The sequence below is a fragment of the Oncorhynchus mykiss genome, chromosome 28 (genome assembly GCF_013265735.2).
Source record: "Oncorhynchus mykiss isolate Arlee chromosome 28, USDA_OmykA_1.1, whole genome shotgun sequence".
Taxonomy (NCBI): domain Eukaryota; kingdom Metazoa; phylum Chordata; class Actinopteri; order Salmoniformes; family Salmonidae; genus Oncorhynchus; species Oncorhynchus mykiss.
Genome location: NC_048592.1, coordinates 36522638 through 36543212, shown reverse-complemented (window position 1 = coordinate 36543212; position 20575 = coordinate 36522638). Strand labels below are relative to the sequence as shown.

Genomic DNA, 20575 nt, shown 5'->3' with positions numbered 1-20575 from the left:
ATTTCTAAGATTTTTACTGAGTTACAGTTCATATAAGGAAATCGGTCAATTGAAAATAATTCCTTAGGCCCTAATCTATGGATTTCACATGACTGGGCAGGGGTGCAGCCGTGGGTGGGCCTTGGAGGGCACCCACTGAGGGGCCAGGCTCAGCCAATCAGAATGAGTTTTTCCCTACAAAAGGGTTTTATTACAGACAGAAATACTCCTCAGCACCCTACCCAAATAAGATTTTTGTTCAGATGGAATATTTCTGGGATCTTTTATTTCAGCTCACGAAACATGGAACTAACCCTTTACATGTTGAGTTTTAATATTTTATGTTGGATGTTTATTTATATTCCAGTCTCTGACATGGCGTGTTTTGATATTTCTTAATGTCGGTGTGTTTTTATTTTATATTTTTTACTGCTATATATTACTTTTAGAGCTAGAGGAACAAGCATTTCGCTGCAGCTGCTTTCACATCTGTGTACGTGACCAATAAACTTTGATTTGCCCGAAAATGTGAAGATGGTTGTTTACCTGCAAAATTACAATTTCTTGTTGGTCACTAAATCAAACAACAAAAAGGATCAGACAATCTGTTTTACTCGCCTGCAACCTCGGACGTGTAACTTTTGCTTAGCGTGAGACGCTCCTGTTCAGTTCAACAAGTCCTGAGCGTAACCGTGCCGGCTCTGTTTTGAGCATAATTTTCAGTTCTGGTTCTATTTTCAAGATTTCGACACGCAGCTCACGCCTGAGAGCAAAAGGATATTGTGGGTAGTATTCTGCTCGCACTGACCAAAAGTTACTCTTCCAGTGCGTGTTAGGCTACTGGAATTATGTTTTTAATTTTATTCTTCCTAATGGCGCAACCATAGAGCAAGCTCACTTGCCCGGCTGCCATGTATCCCATAAATTGTCAGTCTTTCACCTAAACAATGGGAATGAACCATAAAGATCTGTTTTTAGGCCCACTGGAATTCTTTGCTGTTTTTGTTTACTTGCCCCAGGCAACAGGGAAACGCTTAAGGTCAATCCCTACTTTTTCATAACCAATTAGCTAATACATTCAATGTCTTTTGCTATTTGACAGGACTCAATATCGGGGAGAAACTGGACAAACGGTACAGTGTGTACGGCTACACGGGGCAGGGCGTGTTCAGCAACGTCATCCGAGCCCGTGACGTGGCCCGCGCCAGCCAGGAGGTTGCTATTAAGATCATTCGGAACAACGAGCTCATGTGAGTGTCGTTTACCAATAGCTAGTCTTGGACCCGGTTCTGTAGGCAGAAAACATTTTGAAACTGGGGAGATGCTACCTGCTGTTCATTGACTACAGCTCAGCGTTAAACACCCAGCTCATCACTAAGCTAAGGACCCTGGGATTAAAACACCTCCCTCTGCAACTGGATTCTGGACTTCCTGACAGGCCGCCCCCAGGTTGATTATGTTATTTAGGATCCCCATTAGCTGACGCCTATGGCAACAGCTAGTCTTCCTGGGGTCTGACACATTACAAAAAATACATTAGAGAAAGTGGTGAGGGTAGGCGACAACACATCCGCCACGGGGGCCCCTCAGGGGTCCGTGCTTAGTCCCCTCCTGTACTCCCTGTTCACCCACTACTGCGTGGCCACGCAAAACACCCAACACCATTAAGTTTACCGATGACACAATAGTGGTAGGCCTGATCACAGATGATGAGCTGGCATATAGGGAGGAGGTCAGAGACCTGGCAGTGTGGTGCCTGGACAACAACCTCTCCCTCAACGTCAGCAAGACAAAGGAGCCCCCCCCCCCCCCCCCCCCTCAGGAGGATGAGAAGATTTTGCTTTGGCCCTCAGATCCTCAAAAAGGTTCTACAGCTGTGCCATTGAGAGCATCTTGACTGGCTGCATCACCGCTTGGTATGGCAACTGATTGGCATCCGACCACAAGGCGCCACCAAGGGTAGAGTGTACAGCCCAGTACAGTGCTCCTTGCCATCCAGGACATCCTATACCAGGGGAAGGCCCTAAAAATTGTCAGACTCCAGCCACCCATGTCCTAGACTATTCTCTCTGCTGCCGCATGGCAAGCAGTACCGATGCACCGAGTCTGGAACCAACTGTTCCCTGAACAGCTTCTTCTACCCCCAAGCCATAAGACTGGTTAATAATTAGTTCGGTTTGGTTAACTATTTAACTATCTGCGTTGACCTTTTTTTATTTTGCACTCTTTTTTTTTTTGACTCATCACTTACACTGCTGTTACTGTATTATCTGTCACTGTGTTCCTAGTTACATATCTACCTCAGTTACTATTGTGGGTAGATATTGTACAGGCTTTTTGTTATAGCCCTGCTCGAACACACCATATTCCACTAACCTGTACTTATTATTATCTGAGCCAGGTGTGTCAGAGCAGGGCTGGAACCAAAAGCCTGTCCACCCAATAGCTCTCCAGGGGGACCTGTACTACTGGTACACCAATGTGTCCATGACTTTAGACTCATCGAAGTGGTCTCTTTGTCCCAAAAGGCAGAAGACTGGGCTCAAGGAGCTGGAGTTCCTGAAGAAACTCAACGATGCCGACCCTGACGACAAGTTCCACTGCCTGCGCCTCTTCCGACACTTCTACCACAAGCAGCACCTCTGCCTGGTCTTCGAGCCTCTCAGGTACCACCCTCCAGGTTACTGGCACCCCTAGATTGAGTACAGTGGTTCCCTTCTCATTGTATAGGCAGGGTGGGCCTAGGGCTGTTGCGGTCACGAAAGGTTGTCAGCCGGTGATTGTCAAGCAAATAACTGTCGGTTTCACGGTAATTAACTTAATTAATGAACACATTTAGCATCTCCCGGCTTCAAGTCATTGATGCAGATCTTTTGAACATCTACATTTTTAAAAAGTCTAATCAATTCATTTATTATAGCCTACACCTTCACAATGAAGCCATTTTATTTATTTTAGACCGGTTTTAAGAAGCATGATTTGAAGAACACGTAGTCTATTTCAGAACAGAATAGCATACTCTTGAGTTGTCCTGATGTGGCTATGCCAAAAGGCTGTGGGCTACGCTAGTTCATTTAGCAGACAAGATTTGCTTAGAATTCCGGCATTATTTTATAGTAGTTAAGAATAAAATTGAACAGAGCTGAATAAAATAAAGGATATTTTCTCCAAACGATTGGAGGGAATGCTGAGTTGTGTTGAGCGGTTAACAAAGAAATAGGTATTCTTATACATTAATAACTCTAAATTAAGCATAATTTTAGTTGTTCTACAAATGTCGGGCTATACGTTTTGATTTTTAATACATTTTAATGCTGCATGATCCTCTTTTTAGTAGAGGCCATCACTCTGTTTTCTTGCACAATTGCATAGCCTGTAGAGATGTTGCGCAACATAAGCTCATGGGCTCTTATTAAGTGTTTAATTAGATGTTCTATTACATTTACATTGATGTCAGAGTGATTTAGAGGGACAATAGAGTGCTGGGTACCAGGCAGTTCGCAAGTTTGGTAGGCTACTAATGACCAGCAGCGGCATCAGAGCTTGGAGAAGCCTAATTACCTTGACTCAACCAGGTAATTACCGCCGGTGTGGCGGCAATGCGGTCACCGCAACACCCCAAGGTGGGCCCCTTCCGCATAGGTTTGCTCTCCCTGTGTTATAGAATGTGGTTTCAATTGATAATTTTTTGTTGTAAAAGCCTTCGCTGCTGGAGATGGGGTCTGAAAAGAGGTGGTCTTATTGACGCAAAGAGGCTGTTTTTTTAAGTCTGAGGGAGTCTGCTGCTCTCTGTCCTGGGGATGGGGGAAATCGATATGGAATGGTGGTATTATTTTTGCCCATTTTTATATCAATACTGTGACTCCCAAGTATCGATTTTTCTTATTTTTTTCCTTCTTCTTCCAGTATTTCTCATCCTATAGCTTGTTCTGTTTAAACACTAGAACCGCCTGGCCTTTCGTCCTACAGGTACCCGCTAGAGAACGTTGCCTGTCATCTCCTTTAGCATCAGATGCATATCAACCCACAAGGTGCTGAAACATAAGCACCAGCGCATGATAAATAGTGCATCAACTATTGTAAAGGATTAGTTGCATGAAGAGATATTTGTGGAACTATATCAATTTTAAACAAAAAATAACAACAATAGTTGTTTTTTTTATAGTCAAGGATATGTTTTGTCCTAGAAAAAAAAAGCATAGGCCTATAGCCTATTTTAGTTTCCCTTAAAATGGATTACAGTAATGTTTTTAATTGTATCAACTTTATTTGTAGATTAAATTAGTAATAGAGTTATAGTAATTAATAAAGTCCAGTTACAGCTGCTTTTGACAAAGTAGAAAATAAAAAAGACAATATAACCAGCTAGGTGCTCAGGTGAAATTGTTTGCTATATATTCCTTAACAAAGGCACCAGTGCATGAACAATTGTAAAGGATGAATTGCCTAAATAAATAGCATATTTTTAAGTGTAATGTTATTTGTTTTTGCTTAGTAGTCAAAGCAATGCTGCTGCGTGGGGGAGGGGGGGGGGGGGGGGGGGGGGGTCATGTGCTGAATACAGGGACCGCACGTATATTCTTTGAAAATGTGACATTTGGAAATAGAGCTGCACCTCTTGAATTATGAGAGTTATTTGACACAGGTAAATGTCATAGAAACTGCAGAATATGCTCTTTCTGATACTGTATAGAAATCAAAAGGTTTTTTTCCTGCATGTGACTCTGAAGAAGGATTTGTCATTCTTCATTCTATGCATTTGTAAATGACAAGATTGGCCTGTTTTCTTCATGTACAATTTGACAGCTGATAGGCCTAATATGGTCACTCATCAGATTATTGTCAAATGAATCTTGTCTAACTGTCATGTGTGAAATTAGTTTCGGTATCGTTGAGGTGTAGTTTCGATGGGCCAGCTGTGCCGTTCCGACTGGCATCGTTTTTACTTCCTGTTCATCAACTTAAGAGTCCAGGAAATGTTTTGCATTATTCTAAAGGCCTACTGCAACAAACAGCATGTCATGTCATTTCCCTTACAATTAATTTGATTAGTAATAGAGTTATAGTAAATAAAATGTCTTGCAAAAGGTTTTTATTTTTTTAATTGTTTACATAAAATAGAATGGTATCAAGCCTCAAGGTGCGTGTTCAAATTATTAACATGAGTGCCAACGCTGATCAATAGGCATAACACACACACATTATTACACTATAGTTGTTCCAAATTAAATCAACCCCTTCACCCTCGTCATCCAGTTATTTAAATTCAATTATGTGAAGTGCACAATTATCGCCCATTCATCCATTTGTCATTCATTCAGTGAGGAGAGAGAGAGAGAGACAGTGTGTGGCTGGGTACCAACATCCTACAGCACATTGTCTTGGGTAAAATTAGGTAAAAAAGGATCAATACTTTTCTGTTTGATTTTTTTTTTAAATTCCAACAATAGAGTAATGTAAAATATAAAAGTATCGTGAGGTCGCTGGCAATTTCCAGCCCAACTCTGTCCCGTGTTTTACCTCTGAGAACCAGGATCTCGATTCTTTTTAGCGCAGACGGATTACTAAACTGTCTGAAATGGCTCCATATTCCCTACATAGTGAACTAATTCTTCTTCTTCTGTGGTTAGAAGTAGTGCGCTAAAATCGATCATATTTTATTGGTCACCTACACGTATTTTAGCAGATGTTATTGCGGGTGGAACGAAATGCTTGTGTTTCTAGCTCCAACAGTGCAGTAATATCTAACAATTTCACAACACACACATGTAAAAGAATGGAATTAAGAATATATAAATATTTGGACGAGCAATGTCGGCAGTATTTAGTAAATAGGGTGCCATTTTGTGACTCACCCCTAATATTGTATGTGGTGTCTCTCTACTCTCTTTCCTCCTCAGTATGAACCTGCGCGAGGTGCTGAAGAAGTATGGCAAAGACGTGGGCCTCCACATCAAGGCGGTGCGCTCCTACAGCCAGCAGCTCTTCCTGGCCCTGAAGCTGCTCAAACGCTGCAACATCCTTCACGCCGACATCAAACCTGACAATATCCTGGTACGTCACCTGTAACCCACCGTAGCCCCAGAGAGACAGTCACCTCTAACCCACTATAGCCCCCAGAGAGACAGTCACCTCTAACCCACCGTAGCCCCAGAGAGAGACAGTCACCTCTAACCCACTGTAGCCCCCAGAGAGACAGTCACCTCTAACCCACCGTAGCCCCCAGAGAGACAGTCACCTCTAACCCACCGTAGCCCCAGAGAGAGACAGTCACCTCTAACCCACTGTAGCCCCCAGAGAGACAGTCACCTCTAACCCACCGTAGCCCCAGAGAGAGACAGTCACCTCTAACCCACCGTAGCCCCAGAGAGAGACAGTCACCTCTAACCCACCGTAGCCCCAGAGAGACAGTCACCTCTAACCCACTGTAGCCCCCAGAGAGACAGTCACCTCTAACCCACCGTAGCCCCCAGAGAGACAGTCACCTCTAACCCACCGTAGCCCCAGAGAGAGACAGTCACCTCTAACCCACCGTAGCCCCAGAGAGAGACAGTCACCTCTAACCCACTGTAGCCCCCAGAGAGACAGTCACCTCTAACCCACCGTAGCCCCAGAGAGAGACAGTCACCTCTAACCCACTGTAGCCCCCAGAGAGACAGTCACCTCTAACCCACCGTAGCCCCCAGAGAGACAGTCACCTCTAACCCACCGTAGCCCCAGAGAGAGACAGTCACCTCTAACCCACCGTAGCCCCAGAGAGAGACAGTCACCTCTAACCCACCGTAGCCCCAGAGAGACAGTCACCTCTAACCCACCGTAGCCCCAGAGAGAGACAGTCACCTCTAACCCACCGTAGCCCCAGAGAGAGACAGTCACCTCTAACCCACCGTAGCCCCAGAGAGAGACAGTCACCTCTAACCCACTGTAGCCCCCAGAGAGAGACAGTCACCTCTAACCCACCGTAGCCCCCAGAGAGAGACAGTCACCTCTAACCCACCGTAGCCCCAGAGAGAGACAGTCACCTCTAACCCACCGTAGCCCCAGAGAGAGACAGTCACCTGTAACCCACCGTAGCCCCAGAGAGACAGTCACCTCTAACCCACTGTAGCCCCCAGAGAGACAGTCACCTCTAACCCACCGTAGCCCCCAGAGAGAGACAGTCACCTCTAACCCACCGTAGCCCCCAGAGAGACAGTCACCTCTAACCCACCGTAGCCCCCAGAGAGACAGTCACCTGTAACCCACCGTAGCCCCCAGAGAGAGACAGTCACCTCTAACCCACCGTAGCCCCCAGAGAGAGACAGTCACCTCTAACCCACCGTAGCCCCCAGAGAGAGACAGTCACCTCTAACCCACCGTAGCCCCAGAGAGAGAGAGACAGTCACCTGTAACCCACCGTAGCCCCCAGAGAGACAGTCACCTGTAACCCACCATAGACCCAGAGAGAGACAGTCACCTCTAACCCACTGTAGCCCCAGAGAGAGACAGTCACCTCTAACCCACCGTAGCCCCCAGAGAGACAGTCACCTGTAACCCACCGTAGCCCCCAGAGAGACAGTCACCTGTAACCCACCGTAGACCCAGAGAGAGACAGTCACCTCTAACCCACCGTAGCCCCAGAGAGAGACAGTCACCTCTAACCCATCGTAGCCCCAGAGAGAGACAGTCACCTCTAACCCACCGTAGCCCCAGAGAGAGAGAGACAGTCACCTGTAACCCACCATAGACCCAGAGAGAGACAGTCACCTCTAACCCACTGTAGCCCCAGAGAGAGACAGTCACCTCTAACCCACCGTAGCCCCCAGAGAGACAGTCACCTGTAACCCACCGTAGCCCCCAGAGAGACAGTCACCTGTAACCCACCGTAGACCCAGAGAGAGACAGTCACCTCTAACCCACCGTAGCCCCAGAGAGAGAGTCACCTCTAACCCATCGTAGCCCCAGAGAGAAGATTGTATATTGTATATTTCCAAACAATCGATCATGATATGATGCCTTGTTGGTATTATGACCCGCTTGCGGAGATAACTGTCAGTTTTGATCAGGGCACTCTACCCTTACCAGTTTCTCCCGGTCACATGACGGGAGTGGAACTCAGTTCAGTCTAATTGAACCCACCCAGTGTAAACAATATGCTATTTCAAGCTGCTAATTGAACCCACCCAGTGTGAACAATGTGCTGTTTGACAGAGCTAATTGAACCCACCCAGTGTGAACAATGTGCTGTTTGACAGGGCTAATTGAACCCATCCAGTGTGAACAATGTGCTCTTTGACAGGGCTTTGATGTCACCTTTAATCTTTTTAAACCTGTTGGCTGGAGTTTTTATATAGGTCAAGTGGCATATATATATATATATATATATATATATATATATATATATATATATATATATATATATATATATATATATATATAATTTATTTTTTTATTATTATTGGTTTGTTTTCAACAGGTGAACGAGTCGAAAACCATCCTCAAGCTCTGCGACTTTGGTTCAGCGTCGCACGTGGCAGAGAATGACATCACTCCCTACCTGGTTAGCCGGTTCTACAGGGCGCCGGAGATTAGTGAGACTCCTCTCTTCTTGTCTTTTCCTACTCTTCTCGTTTTGTGTTCTTCTCCTCCTGTTCTTTTTTTTTTCTTCTCTAAATCCTGTCACGACCCTTGACCTGGAGAGCTATTGGGTTCAGGCTTTTTCTCCAGCCCAGTTATATTCAGCTAATCACCTGCTCATCAAGTCCTTGATTGGTTGAATTAGTGCAGCAGCTCTCCGCGACCAGTTGGAGAACACTGCTGTAGGTCTTAACTTGAAGGGAAAATATTAAACTGTCGTGTTTAGTACTCGCCAAACGGAATGAAAAACTGCGTAAAATAGGGAGTCGTCCCCCCCCCCCCCCCCCCCCCCCCCATTATAAAACATTTTGAATCTTTTTGAAAACAGTGTGCCCTTATGAACACAACGCTCATCAAACATACTAATTTTCCATAGTTTGACCCAAGTCTCCTAAAGCCTTTATCTGTCCTTGCAGTCATCGGGAAGCTTTACGACCACGGCATCGACATGTGGTCCGTTGGCTGCACTCTGTATGAGCTGTACACGGGCAAGATCCTTTTCCCAGGGAAAACCAACAACCACATGATTAAGCTCGCCATGGACCTCAAGGGCAAGATGCCCAACAAGGTGAGACCAAAATCCACCAACCACAGAAACTCTCCCTTCACCCTGCTACGGGACATTTAACTGTACTGTAGGGTCCATCCAGAAACACTCCCTTCACCCTGCTAAGGGACATTTTACAGCAGAAAAACCATTTATTCAGAAGTGTTATTAGAATTCCAATTTTAAAAAAATCTGAAGAATCTAAACTCTGAGTTTCTGGTTATTTCCTGAATGGAATCATTTGAAATGGAATTGACCCGCAACTATTATCTTTCTATCCTGCACAGATGATCAGGAAAGGCGTGTTCAAGGACCAGCACTTTGACCAGAACCTCAACTTCCTGTACACCGAAGTAGACAGAGTTACTGAAAGGGTATGAGGTTGTTGTTTTCTCTCATATTGTCTCAGTGGGAATGTTAATGGAGGATAGTAAGCTAAGCCATGTGTCTATATTTTTAAGGACCCTACTTTTCTGAGGATGACTCTAAAACCTTGTGATCTGCAAAAAAGTAAAACGAACCCCAAATGATGTGATGTGTCGATTTATGTCCATCTCATCTCTATGGTGTCATTGCTCGTGCCTTCTGTCCTTACTCCTTTTCCACACACACCCCTCTTTCTCCCACTCTTTTTCTCCCTCTTTCGCTCCCCCTCTTCATTCTCCTTTTCCTCCTATTCCAACCCCCCCCTTCCATATCTCTGCAAATTTTCTCTCTACCATCTTTGTTTTCTTCACTCATTTCTCCTTTTAAAACCGTTTTTGTTTTCCTCTCCTTTTCTCTCCTTCTTTTAAAACCGTTTTGTTTTCCTCTCTGGGTCTTTTTCGACTCTGATCTCTTGCCCCGCCCCATCCAACTCCACGCCACTTATCTGTTCTGCTTCTCATCCCAACTCTTTCTCTCTCTCACTCTACCTCCTGCCCTCCCTCCCTCCCTCCATCGCTCTCCCCCCTCCCCCACTTGTTCTTCTTCTGTCCCACCCATTCACAGGAGAAGGTGACAGTGATGAGCACCATCAACCCCACCAAGGAGCTGCTGGCTGACATGGTGGGCTGCCAGCGTCTGCCCGAGGACCAACGCAAGAAGGTGGCCCAGCTCAAGGACCTGCTGGACCAGACACTTATGCTGGACCCGGCCAAGAGGATCAGCATCAACCAGGCCCTGCAGCACCCCTACATCCAGGAGAAGATCTTCTGACCACTTCGTACTGTATCCACTCACAGTCATGCATTGATTGCTGCAACCAGTACTGAGTCCTTAGTTTGACTATGGTTGGACCCCCATCCCATCTGGCACTGCTGATGGAGAGGAAGTAGTATTATCTTTCTTCCCCTGTTTGAAACACACACACACACACACACACACACACACACACACTCTCTCTCGTTTTTCATCGATCTTCTGGATTGTATAAATAACCGTAGTAGGGCTCCAAGCAGAATGCCTGCTGCATAGCATATGTTCAGTTTCAGCCTACCTGCAAGTCAGATAGTTCTGTCTCATTATAAGCCCTCTATCTCATGGACAGTAAAGCCACTTGAGTTGGACTTTCATCCAATCAGATCTTCCATTTTTTGATTGGCCCCTTGCAGGTGACTGAAGGTGGATGATATTTTTTGCTGTAAAAAAAAAGAAAAAAGAAAAGTGAATTCTGATTGGGTTAAGTAAAATGTTCATTCTGATTGGGTTAAGTAAAATGTTCATTCTGATTATTGGGGAGGGTTAGTCAAATGTTAATTCTGATTGTTGGGAAGGGTTTTTGAGTTAACGGTCATTCATGAGTTGCCAAGGCAGTGACAAGGCAGGGAGGGTAACCCAATACCCTTAACCTTTTGAATGGGATGTTTGTACAGTGGGTTGACTAAACTCCTGCAACCTTGGCAGCTCCTTTGACTTACTGTTACCTGTGATGTGGTGCAGGGCCAGCATAAATGATGTCTATATCCGCGTCTCCCCCAGGTATTGAAAGCCCCCATCCACCCTGTCCCCACATCCTGGTGTCTGTGCAGGCCCTGGTCCGCATGCCCGTTCTGCTGCTGCCTGTAGGTCTGTCAGTGCCGAAAACCCAAACGGTTGGGGGGGTCCTTGGGTTCTACTTGAGCACACCTGCAGGGATGGCCCCTCATGTTTAAAGCAGGTTGTATACCACTTGCAGTACATTGAAGGTAAGCTATCTTCCCCCCCCCTCCTAAAAAAAAAAAAAAACTAAACTCATCAACTTCAACTGATTATTACCTCATGTTTTATTTTTTTGATATATTACACATGGTTTTAGCCAGATGTCCCTGTAGACATGGTTATGTCAAGAAAAATGGTTTCTATAAGACAACTATATATTTCTGAAGCATAATTCAAATCACTATGGCAAAGATTGGATAAAAAAAAAAATCAAAATCGGTCATGCATCTAAATTGTAGAGAGAAAATTGTGGGGGGGCGGGGGCTTTATCCAACAAGCTGTCACCTTCAGTGTACTTTTCTTAATGCAACAGCTTTATATTTTATTTGCTCTACTATGTAATGAATACCTTTTTTTTTTCTTCCCTGCTCTCCCTTTATGGTGTTACGATGTTAGAAACTGTGAGGATAGCAGTCTTGCTATGTACACAAAAGCATGTGTTAATTGTTTCTAGGTGTGTTCTCTAAAAAAAAAAAATGTTGTATAATAATAAGGCTATGTATGTGTTTTGTTTCCCTCTACTTTCTGTCATTGGTTTTCATGTTTTGTGTGACCATGGTGTCTTTTGATACAGGGATATTCCTGCACTGAGCTTTGAGTCTGCTTGTTATGAGCGGTAATTGCCTCTACTTTATTTGGTGTTATATATATATATATAATGATGATCTTATAGGACCAAAACAGAAATAAAACAGCCTAAATGAGTAGCTAATGCAGTATGTATGCCTTTTCCATAAAATGTCTTCCCTACATACAAATGCCAATGTTCAGGCCCCATAAAGTGTCAACAATGAACTGAAATGCATTCTTTTTAAAGCTAATTCACCCAAACCTAAACTAAGAATACTTTGGTGTTCAGCGACTTTTTAGGCTGGAATCCAAACTTGAGATCTGTGCGCCAAAGCTTGACACGTACAGATCGAAAGTTTAGAATTCGGCCCTCACGTGCTAGATTTAGTTCAAACCAAAGGAGCAAGAAGAAGACAACATTTTGTGTGCTGTTTCACTGACGTTGATGTTTGTGCTGTTTTTCCCCCACAATGATGTTTCCTGTGGTGGCTGAGAGCGAGACAAGAGTCCAGCACTTCCTTCTCCAGGCCGGGCTCCCCTTTCAGAGAGACAAGACCTCCACAAGGCCACTTATCAAGGTCATTTCTGATGGCATGTGTAGATACTAAAAGCCGTAAAGCTATAGAAATAAATAGTCGTAAACTCGTATAACTCCCAGCGACTCTATTTAGTTGTATAGCTTCCAGTTAATTTGCCGATAGTCAGCACCTCTACACTAATGTTCCCTGGGGATGCTCCAGCTTGTTATTAGATACTAGAAGCCAACAACACTGGGTGGTGATGTAAAATACAATATGGCGACTTCATTTTGCTTACTGTTTTCCGGGAAGGCATTTGTCATAGACGCTCACCCACACTCGACCATTAAAAAGTTGTGGTTCCAAATGTTTCCTCTCACAAGTTGTTAAGGATTTATCGTTGTATTCGTCTACACATGACAGACACTTTTTGGTTAACAAAGTGTCATTACAAGCTGCACATGTACCCGAGTGTGTTTTGGTTACGCATATGGCTATAAACTGGTTCCAGATTGCCACAAGGCGTCCGGTAGCTTGACTTGTAACTGTCAAAGTTGAACCACCTGGCGTCAGGTAGCTTGACTTGTAACTGTCAAAGTTGAACCACCAGGCGTCAGGTAGCTTGACTTGTAACTGTCAAAGTTGAACCACCAGGCGTCAGGTAGCTTGACTTGTAACTGTCAAAGTTGAACCACCAGGCGTCCGGTAGCTTGACTTGTAACTGTCAAAGTTGAACCACCAGGCGTCAGGTAGCTTGACTTGTAACTGTCAAAGTTGAACCAAGATACTTGTTCATTTGTTCTCTATATGTTCTAGGTGCCGCCCTTTTAGAGAAGAGTCTCGCAAGGAACCTCCTCTGGACAAAGGTTTCTGTTCTGGAGAGAGTTACTGTATTTGTAAAGGTGGACTCATCAATATGACAACATCATACAAAGCGGGGGAAATTCCTGCATACAGAAATCAACAACAGCATTCAAATCTTCTGAGACTGACGCAAATTAGGAAGAGGCAAATGTCGCAGTCTTGGCAGATTTTTATTCCATCGTTGATGTCTAAGCAGGAAGACGGAGGCATTGTATGATGATGCCATTTTGCTAAGTCAATTATTAGTAGACATGTCATGACCTGACATTTTTCAAATATGTTATCAGTAACTACTTCAGTTATTATGAGTCGGTGTTAGACACGTTGTTACCGTAATGAGTCGGCGTTAGACACGTTGTTTCCGTAATGAGTCGGCGTTAGACACGTTGTTTCCGTAATGAGTCGGCGTTAGACACGTTGTTTCCGTAATGAGTCGGCGTTAGACACGTTGTTTCCGTAATGAGTCGGCGTTAGACACGTTGTTTCCGTAATGAGTCGGCGTTAGACACGTTGTTTCCGTAATGAGTCGGCGTTAGACACGTTGTTTCCGTAATGAGTCGGCGTTAGACACGTTGTTTCCGTAATGAGTCGGCGTTAGACACGTTGTTTCCGTAATGAGTCGGCGTTAGACACGTTGTTATCGTAATAAGTCACTATTACGCGTTATCGTAATGAGTCAGTATTACGCGTTGTTATCGTAATGAGTCAGTATTACGCGTTGTTATCGTAATGAGTCAGTATTACGCGTTGTTATCGTAATGAGTCAGTATTACGCGTTATCGTAATGAGTCAGTATTACGCGTTGTTATCGTAATGAGTCAGTATTACGCGTTGTTATCGTAATGAGTCAGTATTACACGTTGTTATCGTAATGAGTCAGTATTACACGTTGTTATCGTAATGAGTCAGTATTACACGTTGTTATCGTAATGAGTCAGTATTACACGTTGTTATCGTAATGAGTCAGTATTACACGTTGTTATCGTAATGAGTCAGTATTACACGTTGTTATCGTAATGAGTCAGTATTACACGTTGTTATCGTAATGAGTCAGTATTACACGTTGTTATCGTAATGAGTCAGTATTACACGTTGTTATCGTAATGAGTCAGTATTACACGTTCTTACCGCAATGAGTCAGTATTACACGTTCTTACCGCAATGAGTCAGTATTACACGTTCTTACCGCAATGAGTCAGTATTACACGTTGTTACCGTAATGAGTCAGTATTACACGTTGTTACCGCAATGAGTCAGTATTACACGTTGTTATCGTAATGAGTCACTATTACACGTTGTTATCATAATGAGTCACTATTACACGTTGTTACCGTAATGAGTCACTATTACACGTTGTTACCGTAATGAGTCACTATTACACGTTGTTATCGTAATGAGTCACTATTACACGTTGTTACCGCAATGAGTCACTATTACACGTTGTTACCGTAATGAGTCACTATTACACGTTGTTACTGTAATGAGTCGGCGTTAGACACGTTGTTATCGAAATGAGTCAGTATTACACGTTGTTACCGCAATGAGTCAGTATTACACGTTGGTACCGCAATGAGTCAGTATTACACATTGTTACCGCAATGAGTCAGTATTACACGTTGTTACCGTAATGAGTCAGTATTACACGTTCTTACCGCAATGAGTCAGTATTACACGTTCTTACCGCAATGAGTCAGTATTACACGTTCTTACCGCAATGAGTCACTATTACACGTTGTTATCGTAATGAGTCAGTATTACACGTTGTTATCGTAATGAGTCACTATTACACGTTGTTATCGTAATGAGTCAGTATTACACGTTGTTATCGTAATGAGTCACTATTACACGTTGTTACCGTAATGAGTCACTATTACACGTTGTTATCGTAATGAGTCAGTATTACACGTTGTTATCGTAATGAGTCACTATTACACGTTGTTATCGTAATGAGTCACTATTACACGTTACCGTAATGAGTCACTATTACACGTTGTTATCGTAATGAGTCACTATTACACGTTGTTACCGCAATGAGTCACTATTACACGTTGTTACCGCAATGAGTCAGTATTACACGTTGTTACCGCAATGAGTCAGTATTACACGTTGTTACCGCAATGAGTCAGTATTACACGTTGTTACCGCAATGAGTCAGTATTACACGTTGTTACCGCAATGAGTCAGTATTACACGTTGTTACCGTAATGAGTCAGTATTACACGTTCTTACCGCAATGAGTCAGTATTACACGTTCTTACCGCAATGAGTCACTATTACACGTTGTTATCGTAATGAGTCACTATTACACGTTGTTATCGTAATGAGTCAGTATTACACGTTGTTATCGTAATGAGTCACTATTACACGTTGTTATCGTAATGAGTCACTATTACACGTTGTTACCGTAATGAGTCACTATTACACGTTGTTATCGTAATGAGTCACTATTACACGTTGTTACCGTAATGAGTCACTATTACACGTTGTTATCGTAATGAGTCACTATTACACGTTGTTACCGTAATGAGTCACTATTACACGTTGTTATCGTAATGAGTCAGTATTAGACACATTGGGTGAGATTTTGGACCCATTAGACTGAGATTTGTTCATGAACTCTAATGTTTTGCCGATGGATTCTGAGAAAGTATATGGAAATCATGATAAATTGTATTTAGTTCGATTGAACTTTGGTTATAATGTGGCTAAATCTATGCCAAAGTGACCAACAATAAAGGTAATACTTTTTCTTGTTATTGATTAAAAATGGCCAGATTCATGTTATCACTGGTAACATTGCAATTTTGTGTTTTGTTTTTCAGGGTAAGTCAGAACTTCTCTTCCCTGCTTTGGTTCCTTCAGTCTCCTCTTTCTGCTTTGGTGCCCATGTAAGACTGGAGACCAGGGGAAGATGTTCAACGAATGAGCCCCCGTGGATATTTCTCAAATAGAAAACGTTAAAACAGAAATTTATATTTTTTTAATGTTATGTAACACATTTGTCTACATCCTTCACTTTATTCAATGTAATCTTGTACACTACTGTTTCCTTATGATATAACATCAATGTGCATGCGCCGTCCTTAATTGAGAACATGTGTTCATTTTTCCATTTGGCATATTAATATAATAAACATAGGCACAGACTATCGGAAGATTTTGAGTTTCTTTGGTAACAGTTTACTTGGACGCTGCCATAGCCTACATTAATCGTGTTGCCATAATGACAAGATGTCACAAAAACAATCATGACTTAGCCTGTCTGCTTAATGACAACTGACTTAAAACAAACATGACCCAACCATGGTTTGAATTTAAGGGGTGCTAGAATATGAACTTAGAACTTATAATTTGAACCCTGAACAAAGTGTTATTTAGGCATGCTAATTCCCACTAGTCAACTAGCTTCCAGTACCTACGTAGATAACATTGCCTGAACTTTGACATGTTATATCGTCATGACACCAAAGGGTTCAGGTAAGGTCTAATGAGATATTTTGTACATTCATTGACTGGTACACTAGTTCACTTAGCTGTCATGTTCTACTTTGTGCAGCGATCAGTAACACCCTGTCAAAGGAAAAGGCTTTCTAAATGCACAGTCTGTGTAATCACCAATGTGTTAAGCTTTTCTCAAGTCCCTGGCTTTAGTTCTCTTTGCAGAGCTTGGTGGTGACATTCTGTGGGAGGTCAATGTACCTTTCTTGCTAGCTTTGGCTTTTCTGATTTTGGTGCAACCTGTAGGTTTTGGTGTTGATCCCTCACCCCAAGCCTGGACCTGGACAAGGGTCTCTGTCCTGTTTAGTTTGGCTGAGCTGGAACAGGGCCTCTTAAATACTGTATGTGGCCTTGCACCCACCCTGATGCGATTCTGTTTGTAAGGAGCACAAGTCGGCCTAGTGCGTGAGTCTCGAGACAGGCTCAGTTCCTTAACACTGGACACAACTGAATCTGCTTTCCTCAAGCGAGAAGTGCTCCTGGTCAAGCTGATGGCCGTAGCCGGCCGACACCGGCCCGTTTTGGTCAGCTCTCGCTGTACTGTGGCCGCCTGCAGATCCTCCATCTCAGATAGTCTGCTTACGATGGCAACCAATGAAGGCTCTCGCATGTGCAGGCTCTGGCGACTTTCCCAATCGGCCGTGCTGGGCAGACTACGGGTCAGATCCAGCACTTTCAGAGATGCTGGGAGCACCTCCGCAAATGGTGACTGTGCCTCCGACGACTCCGAGAAGTGCAAGTCGGAGTCCAGGTCTAAGTCGAAAGGTTCAGGCCTCAACCGGAGCTCTACTTCGGGCGTGACCCACTCGTGGGCCTGGGCGCCCCCTTTCTCTTGGTCGGATAGATCGCTGGCGTCAGAGTGGATGTCTGCCGGTGTGCTGCTACCGTTTCTCTTTGACCCATCGGTGCTGGTTCCTGACCCAAGCCCTGCTCTGTCATTCATTGGGCCCCAACAGTAGAATGTCTTTACCCCCCTCTCCCCATTGCCCCTTCTCCTGTCCCTCGAATTGACAGTGTAAGCTGCCTGGACAGGTGTGATTTTCAACAGAGACTCACTGGAGCTTGTGTCCCGGCCCTCCCCTTGGTTATGTTTGGTGAAACTCGGGTGCCGTAGCCTGCTGTTGAGATGATGGATGTTGATTGTTGGACGTCTGTGGATCATCCTGAACTGGGCTCTCTGTGATTGGCTCTGGCTAAAGATAGAAGGGAATAAAAATAAGTAGTATGGCGATCTTAATAAATAATGACATAAAACACATTTTAATTTCAAACTCCATAAACCTGAAAAGTGTTTTAATTTACACCTTTGGTAATACTGACAACCACGTGGTGTTTTTAAGTAGTTTATCGAAGAAAACGGATACCTAAAATCTGTCCTAGTGGATTGACTATAGCCACGGTAAATGCTAAATGATGTTTGGTTATATTTTGAGTGGAATATTCCTTTTTGATAATCAAGAAATGGGGGTGAAGTAACCTAATATTTGAGTTTGGATACACAAAAAAAAAATTAACGTTTTTTTTTATTGATTCCAATGAAAAGCTAGTCAATTTAAAGTTCGGTATTTTGGCGACGGCAGAACAAACATGACACCAAATTCTGTCAGACGGGCTGGCGTACATTTCTGATTGATTTTCCCTCCATCAAGGTAATGGCTGGCCCATTGTTTAATATCCCATTGTCCTCTATACAGGTGACTGGTCTACAGAGGGGTAATATTCCCACACTGAAGATCTCATTCAGCCCGTGAATAGCCCAGCTGTCACCAAGTTAGGGTAGTAAGCAGGCATTTAAAATATTGGTCTACTTACACTGATGTAGACTCTGATGGGCCATGGCAGGTGGTCAGGTAGATACTTGAATTGAGTGTTGATGGAAATATCTAAGAAATTAAAAAAGATGATTGTATTAAATTAATTTTAAAGTAATTTGTATTATTGAAGGCATTAAAAACAACAGTACGCTTAAAGCAAAAGGAATTTGTTGCTCTGAACTATAGTAAGTACTTTTACAGTTATCACCTTCTGTGCTCTGACGCCACTTGACATGTCCAAGTCCTCAAGTTGACGAATCAGATGAGAGATATAGAAGTCCTGTGGGCAATAAACAGTTCATTAATTATTTTCTTAATTAAAGCTGACAGTTGGTTAGACTTTGTCCATTTGAATTCGGGAGCAAGATCTGAGAAATAATAACTATTCATTCTTATTATTTTATAAAGCCCTACTTTTAAATATGAGATTAGCATTAGATAAGTTTGGACAGCTGTTGTGCAATAGAAAAAAGCATGTTAAGTGAAGACTGACATATTATACAAGTTTTAATTAAGGTCTCCAATGAGTTTTTCTCTAATAAAACCATGTGATCTTTTTCCCCATTTAGCTGAATATGCAATGGGGGAAGTTTCTCAAGGCAATGTACCTATCTATATAGGTTATGGAAAGCTATAATCAAACTTTAGTAGCACTGCATTAACCTAGAAGGTAGGTATAATGACATAGTCAAATTGTAATTACAGAAAGTATGACATTTGTTTTTCTTTTGGTAGCCTTTACCAGTAGGTCAATGAAAAGTATACATAGGCTACAAACAGCTCTTATGTTTACAGGTGCACGGAGAGAGAACAAATATATAAATAAAATGGAAAGTCCATCACACTGATGTTGGATGCTCCACAAACTAAGATAGCACACCACCGTTTCAGTCAAGAGACCTTTATTGGTCTTTGGATCTAAACATTTGTGAGATCCCTTTAATTGTTTGTGGAGCATCCCATACCTTTATTTATATATACATATATATATATATTACTGGCAACATTTTGGCTACCAGTTTGCATCCTAATTTTGCTCGCTAATTGTTAGCACACTGAGAAAATGCTTATCAGAATGAAGATTTAATTGTTTAAGATTAACGTTACACTGCCTTTAATTTGCTTTATTGAAAAAGCGGTGTGATGAGCCTGTTTTTTTGTCACTCACCTGGTGTATTTGGCCAGATACAGCTCCTAGAAAAATGAAAGCGCAACATTTCAGTTAAGACGGGCATAAGTCGGGTGAAAATAATTATTTCATAAAAATAAAGATAGGTTTAACCTACCTGGCGTCGAGAGATGCGTCTCCGCTAAACCGTGCCTACGAGCTGTTGACATGTACCGGTTTGACATGTTGAGGTTCGGCGTTTTGTCGGACTCTTGCCGTTTGATAATTGCGGTGAAACTGTTGGATTCCAGACGTCGTTAATATTTATTTGGACTTGTACTTGACACGGACATGATCAGATATCCCTCTTTCTCTCCGTTATCATTTTACAACACAGTATATCAATTCATATATCTCTCTACCTGTAACAATAGGAGCTCGTTTTCTCTACTACACTCTCTGTCCTCGTAGCGTCATAGGTATAGCCTATTGACTTGTATTTCCCGAAAGATTTAGCCAGATACAATGTTACAACGCGTGCCCAAAAGTTATCTTAAATGATCTAAGATTTGTGTTTTGTCTTTCTGTCATATGCGACACAGATGGGCTCCATTAGCTTGCTTCATGTCTCAAAAACGAAAATGGTGACTGAAACCATGGTAACACATGAACTATGGTAACTTCCCAGTCCTGGAAATGTAGCCTGTTTACTCCAGCCTCAAATAGATTAAAAACCCATTGGTGGTGTTGGAGGGCAAGTAGGAGCCACCCTTTCCACTGCTCTAAAAAAATATATATCCCAAATGCCCCATGGCAATGATTGGGGACATTGCCCTGTGTAGGGTTCTGTCTTTCGAATTGAGACGTTAAACGGGTGTCCTGA

At 43.0% G+C, this 20575-nt stretch overlaps 2 protein-coding genes across 10 annotated transcripts in view; one reads left to right on the top strand and one right to left on the bottom strand.

Moving 5' to 3' along the window:
- LOC110509111 (serine/threonine-protein kinase PRP4 homolog) overlaps positions 1-16419 on the top strand; it is a 30739-nt gene extending 14320 nt beyond the window's left edge. For 2 of the 9 annotated variants that reach the window (XM_036965931.1, XM_036965930.1), the window contains exons 9-15: positions 1082-1229; positions 2508-2645; positions 5880-6033; positions 8435-8549; positions 9012-9163; positions 9430-9516; positions 10133-16419. In XM_036965931.1, the coding sequence (XP_036821826.1) occupies positions 1082-1229; positions 2508-2645; positions 5880-6033; positions 8435-8549; positions 9012-9163; positions 9430-9516; positions 10133-10339 (1001 nt within the window). In that variant the 3' untranslated portion in view covers positions 10340-16419. The remainder of the gene's footprint in view (positions 1-1081; positions 1230-2507; positions 2646-5879; positions 6034-8434; positions 8550-9011; positions 9164-9429; positions 9517-10132) is intronic. The other 7 variants (XR_005040182.1, XR_005040183.1, XR_005040184.1 and 4 more) reach the window with 7 other exon arrangements.
- Positions 14633-20320, bottom strand: LOC110509112. The gene is made up of 5 exons (XM_021590081.2): positions 19871-20320; positions 19753-19778; positions 18793-18864; positions 18583-18653; positions 14633-17963 (listed from the first exon to the last, which is right to left on the bottom strand). Exons 1-5 carry the CDS (start codon positions 19935-19937, stop codon positions 16895-16897), a joined length of 1305 nt encoding a protein of 434 aa, XP_021445756.2. The 5' UTR covers positions 19938-20320; the 3' UTR covers positions 14633-16894.
- Between the last annotated feature and the right edge of the window lie 255 nt (positions 20321-20575).

Bases quoted from the DNA above. Each gene is read 5' to 3' on its own strand.
- LOC110509112 (XM_021590081.2), bottom strand. From the start codon at position 19,937: ATGTCAAACCGGTACATGTCAACAGCTCGTAGGCACGGTTTAGCGGAG. The intron at 18,654-18,792 runs GTGATAACTGTA...TTAATTTCTTAG, and splicing joins GTGGCGTCAGAGCACAGAAG to ATATTTCCATCAACACTCAA. The intron at 17,964-18,582 runs GTAAGTAGACCA...TTCTATCTTTAG, and splicing joins CCATCAGAGTCTACATCAGT to CCAGAGCCAATCACAGAGAG.